A 7,552-nucleotide genomic window follows, 5' to 3' on the forward strand; every position below is an offset into this window, starting at 1 on the left:
GGGAGCTTCTTGACTGAGGAGGATGTCTTTGAAAGTGTGGATCAGATTGGCTATTAGCACCTTCAGAGCTTTCCTTAGGTGCTTCAACACTGGGTCCTTAGATGTTGTTGGACTCCAACTCCCATAATCCCCAGCCAGTTCAGGCGTTTGTCAGGGATGGTGGGAGTTGTAGTCCAAGAGGACCTGGCAACCCAAGGTTAAAGAACACTACTACAGGATGTAACCTATTTGGGAACTAAGAGTCCTAATGTGCAAGGGCAAGACATGTAGCTAGAAGTGTGGAAACATATTTCAAACTCCTTCATAATCAGCATCACATTTTAGGGATGGAAATGTAGGTGCCTCTGTGATCAGGCATCTGGCTATCTCTCAACCCAACATCGCCACCCCATTCCACTCTTTGCTGGGGAAATGCCATCAGGTTAACAATTCCTATTCAGAACATGCTTATAGCGATGCAGTTTGGATCATGCCTGCTTTTAACAACATGATGGTGGACCCTCAATGGCAGGGAAAAGGGAAGTGTTCTGCTGCTGAACTGGTGAAGGACAAAGTATAGTTGTGTGCTTCCCCTCCCCCCTTCGCCTGTGGATTGTCAAGGGTTCTGGGAAGAGGGTACGTGAAAGAAGCCATGTCTCAGACTTCGCAGGGCAACAGGGAGGTATGAGAAGAGTTGTATGCAACTCGCAATATTATGCATTCACTGCAAGCTAATGCTGTTACTCCACTCCAGGATTAACATCTGGAAAAGAGCATTGCACTATGTTTTGCATCAGGGTAGGTTTTGGGTTAAATAGAGCATTGCTTCCCTGTCTTTGCTTTGCATGTGCTTATGTATATTAGATTAGATTTTGGCTTTAATTTACATGCCGTCTTTCCACAAAGGAAATTGTGTTCAGAGTATACAAGGTAAACAAACAATAACAGCAATATATATAAATAATTAGCACTTCAATAACAATATCAGCCACAACATATTTCAAACATCATGTCAACATTTCAGTAGTGTCTCAATAACAAGTCATTTAAAACTTTCTTTAAAAAAACGAACAAACCAAAATCTATGCATAGATATTAAAATCTAACTATACCCCCCCCAAAAGCACACATCTCAATGCAACACAGTAATGTGCAGATGATGTGCATACATAAAAGTCCTGGGCTCTGTTCCTGGCACCTCCAGTTAAAAGGATCTCAGTAGGAACGGGAAAGAATCATGACTGAGACCTCAGAGAACTTCTGCCAGCTAGGAAGAAAGGGACAGAAAGCTGCCTTTTATACCAAATCAGACTGTCGGTCCATCTAGCTCAATTTTCAACACTGACAACTCTCCAGGGTTTCAGGTAGGGGTCTTTCCCAGTCCTTCCCTGGAGATGCCAGGGATTGCTACCGCTCTACCACTGAGCAATCGCCCTCCAATTAGAGTCAGTAGACCAAGGGTAGTCAACATGGTGCCCTCCAGATGTTGGACTACAGCTCCCATCAGTCTCTGCAAGCATGGCCAGTGGTCGGAGATGATGGGCATTGTAGTCCAACAGCATATGGAGGTCACCATGTTGGCTACTACTACAGTAGACAATGCTGGGTAAGGTATGTATATTTTTAGGAGTCATTCTGTTTTTGTGATTTTTAAGTTTATGAGTTGTTTTAAATTGTTTTTAAGAGTGTATTTTAAATGGTTGCAACCCATCCTAGGACCTCAGGGTTATGGGGGGTGTGTGTGTGATAAAATAACAACAACGGCAGTGGTCCAATTTGAATAGGACTAAAATATTTGGGAAATAAAAAATACCTATATTTAGCTTCTGTTGAAAAGCTTCTATTTTCATTTGTAAAGGGCAGTGAAGGCCCATCTCACTGAATGCTGGAAATGTTATTCAGCTGCTCCTAACTTCTGAGATTTGACCAGGCATTATCCATATGTACTGTCAAGCATATCTTTATAATCCTTAGAGCTGGAAACTTGTTCTTCAAAAAGAAAATGAATGCTGAGATTCTTGGGAATTATGTCTCCAGCACCAGATTCAGCAGTTTTTCTGTCAGATCTTTGCCTATGAAGAATATATTTTAGTATAGCATACAGGGTATAAGCTAATAGTCTGAGGGCCATTGCAGTGATTATTGCTTAGCCCCAGGCTGCATGCATGCATGGGTTTGTTTATTGTGGAGTCATTTATAAGGGTGAGGGAGAAATACACAAATGAGCTGTTATTGTCGTGAGAAATGGATGTTCACTGGAAGGGTATTTGTTGGGGGGGTGGGAAGGCTGGATTTGTTTATTGTAGGGTCCCTCATAAGGACTGAGCATAAGAGACATGGTGGCTGCTTGGGGTTTGTATACGCTGGTTATCTATTGTAGTAGAGTGGCCTGCGAAGTGCTGTTTTCCTTTTGCAAACAAAGTATGTGCTGGAACCAGGATTGGGAGATATTGCAGATAGTGGGAAGGTGAAGGGGTGGTAGTGAGGGAGGCCTTGTATATATCCCTTCAGTCCTGGGCGCTGTTTCATATTGGAGGCAGGGAATTCCCCACACAAATACCCAAATTCTCTGAACACCCCATTCCCCACCCTCATCCCTGACACCAGCTTGTCAGCTGCAGCAGTCATATTGTATTAGCGGAGAGGGGAAAAATAATTTCAATCTGATCTTGGTGGTACAGTTCTTGGAATGAGGGAATTAGGAATTCATCTCTGGCTACTTCCAGACTCAACGACTGCAGATGTCTCCCCCCTCCCCAGAGTAGAATTTTATATTCTGAAAAAAGTCACAGACTGTCTCATCTTCTGAACGAATGAACGAGTATTAAGGATATCAATTGAAGGGCCGGGACTGCCAGATGCCCAAGAAGTGGCTCAAATTAACTCGTTGCATTTTGGAAGGTCATTAGCAGAGTTGTGCAAACTTACCACTGGAAACCAAGTACAATATGGCTAACTTCTTAATTGAGGCTTTTAAGTTAAACCTAATGATATAATAATGATTGTTAAAATCCCCCCTTTTTTACTGTACATAAGAAGAGCCCTGCTGAATCAGGCCAGAGTCCCATCTAGTCCAGCTTCCTCTTCTCACAGTGGCCAACCATATGCCTATCCTGTATGGGACGCCCAAAGACAGGGCTACTTGTAACAGCCTGAGTCCACAGTCATCAAGGGAGGAGGGTCTTGCTACTTAGCATCATCACTCTGATAATTCCAGCACCCTCAGTTCCTTTGGGGGGGGGAGATGCTGAATATAGGAGGGAAACTGCAGCAAAAGGCCACCTCTCTCTCTCTCTCCCCCCCCCAGCTTTTCTAACCCATGTCTCCTCTGAGCAGGATCATTCCTCTCTTCCCTCCCCCAGGGAAAGGGATTAGGTTACACGGCTATGGTAACAATTCCAACCTGTTCGGCCTGGAATGTGGCATTTAGGGCCTTGTCACAGGAAATTCAGCCTGTGTTGAAAGCTAGAACTGCAAACAGTTTCATGCCTTGCCGGGGTGGAAAATGCTGTTTGAGTCAAAGGAGGCTCTGTCCAGGCGTTATGGGTCATGGTGAGGGCAAGAGGCTTGGAGTTTAGGATTAAATCTTTAAAATGTTTCCTATTTCCCATGCAACTTTATTATAAGCAATCCACAGTTAACTTTTTCCTGTATGTTGGCTATGACCACCTCTGCCCGCGCCCCACATCCCAACTAAATCCCTAAGCCTGGCCCCTGTCACTTACCCCAGTATCAGTTGATACTGATCTATTCCTTGTTATTGTATCTAGATCTGGAACACCTGAGTTGAAGATCCTCCTCAAACATGAGGTTGTCCTTTGGGGAGTAATGTTCTCTTTGCCTCCATTTCTCCAACTGCAAAATAAAAATGGGAACAGTGATTTCAGAAGGGTATAGTCATCAGCAGTGGATGGTGGGATGGCGCTCACCTGACCTCCTGACAGCTGAGTCGCTGCTGCTTACTGGGAAGGAAAGGGGGAGAGGAGAGGTGGCAGAGAGTGCAGAGTAGGTGCACTGGCGGAACCAATCGCGCACTCCTTCCAGTGTGTCTGCATTGCACCGATCTCCCCGCTACCTCCCCTTCTCCTTCCCAGTAAGCTGCAGTGAATTCAGTTGTTGGGAGGTCAAGTGAGTGCTGCTGCCGCCCCATCACACCATCCACTGGTGGCAGTCATGTTAGTATGTTACAGTTAACAGAGAGAGAGCAAGAGAAAGACAGATACAGAAAATAATGTTTTTGTGATGCCTTAAAGACTAATGGATTGATTGTAGAGTATCATGAACAGCTAGCTCAATTCATTATGGATGAAAATACATTTATTGTGGCATAAGCTTTTGTGGACTAGAGCACGATTAATGCATGACTAGATGAATGAGTTATGTATCTGATGATAAAATAGGCTTTTGTTCATGAACAAGTATGTCACAATCAATCTGTTAGTCTTTAAGGTGCCAGAAAACATTTATGTGTGCATGTGTGATCTTTAATGTGAGTTGAAAGACTGTAAATTAATTTATAGATTGAAAATCCTGTATGTATTATTTGTAATGGCAGTAATGTCTGATGGCTCCATGATGCTAAGGCCTTTTACAGTAGTGTTTCTCAAATTTTCTGAGCTTGGTTGGCCCTGCCTTCTGAACTTTCTTTAACCCATGGCTGTCCATAAGATAGTGCCAACCAAATTTGGGATTATGGAATGAAGAGGATGCAGTCCCTTCCCCTGCCCTTCCCCTCAAAACCCCCAGATGAGATACGCCTGGCGCCTTCTTTGTTATCCTTTCGGCGCCAGGTAAAAACCTACCTGTTTGCCCAGGCATTTTAAGCTTAATTTTAATTTTAATTTTAATTTAAACTGTAATTGTAATTTTTATTTCATTTTTATTCTAATTTTGTTTTTAAATATGTTTTATAATTGTATAGTGTAATCCACACTTGTTCATATTTTAAAATGTGGTTTTATCTTGTTGTACACCGCCCTGAGAGCTTGTTGCTATAGGGCGGTTTAAAAGTGCAATTAAATAAATAAATAAAATAAATAAATGAGCGCCCTCTGCCAGAGGAATTCAGCCTATCCAGGTAGATCAGAGATGGGAAGTTCCACCTGCTGCAGGATCCTGTTATTCCTGGGAACTACTCACCCTGGCTCAGAAGCCCTGTGACCCCCAACAGAGGGGCCTCCCCCCCCCATTTGAGAACCACTGCTATAAAGGTATAGCCAACCATACACAAAAGCATACGGTTCCATATCCTCAGCTGAGAGGAGCAAAAGTGGGAAAGGGGAGAAGTCTGGCCCTAACAGCTTCTCGCTTAGAGTTCAGCCCACCCATCTGTCCATGACTTTGTGGACTAGAAGCTTCCTTTAAAAAAAAAAGATGAAATGAAATCTGACATTTAATATACTTTAACCAATGCTCATATCTATAGAAAATCCAAAATTTCTGACTCTCCCCTCTTTCCTTCTGCAGCGGTGGAGACCCAGAGCACAAGTTCTGAGGAGATGGTGCCCAGCTCCCCTTCTCCACCCCCGCCCCCGCGCGTCTACAAACCTTGCTTCGTCTGCAACGACAAATCATCCGGCTACCATTACGGGGTCAGCTCCTGCGAGGGCTGCAAGGTGAGCAAAGGAGACTGACTCCTAGTCCAGCTTCCTTCCCAGGCAGGGGGCTAGTGTGGTGTCCCAGGCTCCTCACACCGCTGTTTGCCAGAATCCTGAGTTCAAGCAGGCATCATGCCTGCAGCTGTTCAGACTAGGAGGGTGTGGTTGGCTGCTTCACCTAGTCCTCCTTCCTTTGCGAAAAGAATGTTGCAGCAGGGAATTCCAAGCTGCATGCCAACACCAAAAGCAGATTATGCAAACAAGATGAAATGTGCAAAACAAGCAAACGTGCGCTGACTTGCATTCTCCCATCCCAGTTGCTGAATCGGGGGGTTCTAGGTGCAGAAAATTCTGCACGTGTTTGTAAGAACAGAAATCAACAAGATCTTCAAACGACAAGTCAGTCAGGCTGAGACTATGGGCAGCCACCCTAATCCTTAGGGTGTGTTTTCCACCCCAGGATCCCTGAGGTCAGTTGCTGGAACTGAAAGCTACAGTCAAAATTTCTGCCTGACTTGAGCTTGAGCTTTCAGCAGGGGTGAGGAGCCTTTTTCAGCCCGAGGACCACATTCCCTTCTAGGCTACCTTCGGGGGCCACATACCAGCAGCGGGCGGGCAAGAAGCACAAGTGTGCAGATCAACAGAAGTTAGTTTTGCCTTTGTGCAGTAGGCTAGTTTCCACACACACTCAGACATCCCTCTCTATCCTCCATCCAGGCAAACATGAAGCGTTCATAGATTTCAAGGACACATTCTAGCCAGGAAAAAACACTCCAGGAGGGTGCAAAGCAGGGCCAGCGAGGGTGTGGCTGGGAAGGCAGTGTGGGCTGGGAAGAGTCCAGAGGGCCAAGCAGAAAGGCTTGGAAAGCCGCATTGACCCTCCACAGCGGTGGTTCCTCGTCCCCGGCCTAGAGCCTGAAGCACAGCAGCTAGGAGGTTCTGCTGTTTTTGTCGAGGAAGGGCAAGGAGAATGATAGGCTCCTGACATTCACCAGGGCTGGCCAGTGCAGAGACTTTGTACTTTCTACCAGTTGCAGGTATTCACACCCACACCCACACCCACACCCTCTTCTTCTCTGTCCGTGTGGCATGAGCTGTGTAGCTTGGGGAGGGGTAAGAGACACATGAAAGGCAATGCCACATTTCATGATTTTATTGTTAAATAACAGCCACAGGGGTCTGGAATCAAAACTGGGAACACAGCGTCTAGAGAAGGCTTGGAGTATAAGGACTGGAGGCAGTGGAAGGGGAACTGGATTGATTTGGCGCAGGATATGTTGGGAAATTAACGGAGTAAATGAATGGAAGAGGAACTGTTTTCGGGCATCTGAGGCAGGGTACAGATTAAGTGAGGAACTTATTTGGGGTGATGGGAAATAGTTTGTCTACTATGGCACTTCAAATCTAAATTTGCATCCATACATTTGGAAATGTTAAGCACATTTGTGTCTATGGGCCCGTGGCCCCATTTTTTTATGTACCTAGCAATACCCCTATCTGAAACTTCGAAACTGATACTGTCATAGCTAGGTCTCAAGAATCATGCTGGTGAAAAGCAACATGTGAAACAGCCCTCAGAGCTGCTAAATAGTTCTCCTTTAAGCAGCAAGTCTCAGAGAGCAGCAGTGGATGAAAGAAGGTTGGAGAGAGGCTTGCTTGGAATTCCCTGGGGGTCTGTCTTCTACATCACCTGTCTGGTCACCTGTACACCACTTTCTTTCCCTCTGTATGACCTTTTAGGGCTTTTTTCGCCGAAGCATCCAGAAAAACATGGTCTATACCTGCCACCGGGACAAGAACTGTCAGATCAACAAGGTCACCCGCAACCGCTGCCAGTATTGTCGCCTGCAGAAGTGTTTTGAGGTTGGCATGTCCAAAGAAGGTGAGCACCTCCATTGGGGCTTGTATGTTGGATCCATTTTGGAGGGAGGGTGTTTGGGCCACCTGCATATCGCCTACTGGAAATGCCAAAGCCA

General features: G+C 45.3%; 1 protein-coding gene across 12 annotated transcripts in view; it reads left to right on the top strand.

Moving 5' to 3' along the window:
* Nucleotides 1-7,552, top strand: part of RARG (retinoic acid receptor gamma) — a 165,526-nt gene that overhangs the window by 143,271 nt on the left and 14,703 nt on the right. For all 12 annotated transcript variants that reach the window (XM_061614772.1, XM_061614768.1, XM_061614770.1 and 9 more), the window contains 2 exons: nt 5,446-5,594; nt 7,317-7,458. In XM_061614772.1, coding sequence (XP_061470756.1) covers nt 5,446-5,594; nt 7,317-7,458 — 291 coding nt within the window. The remainder of the gene's footprint in view (nt 1-5,445; nt 5,595-7,316; nt 7,459-7,552) is intronic.

The sequence above is a fragment of the Rhineura floridana genome, chromosome 3 (genome assembly GCF_030035675.1).
Source record: "Rhineura floridana isolate rRhiFlo1 chromosome 3, rRhiFlo1.hap2, whole genome shotgun sequence".
NCBI classification, from domain to species: domain Eukaryota; kingdom Metazoa; phylum Chordata; class Lepidosauria; order Squamata; family Rhineuridae; genus Rhineura; species Rhineura floridana.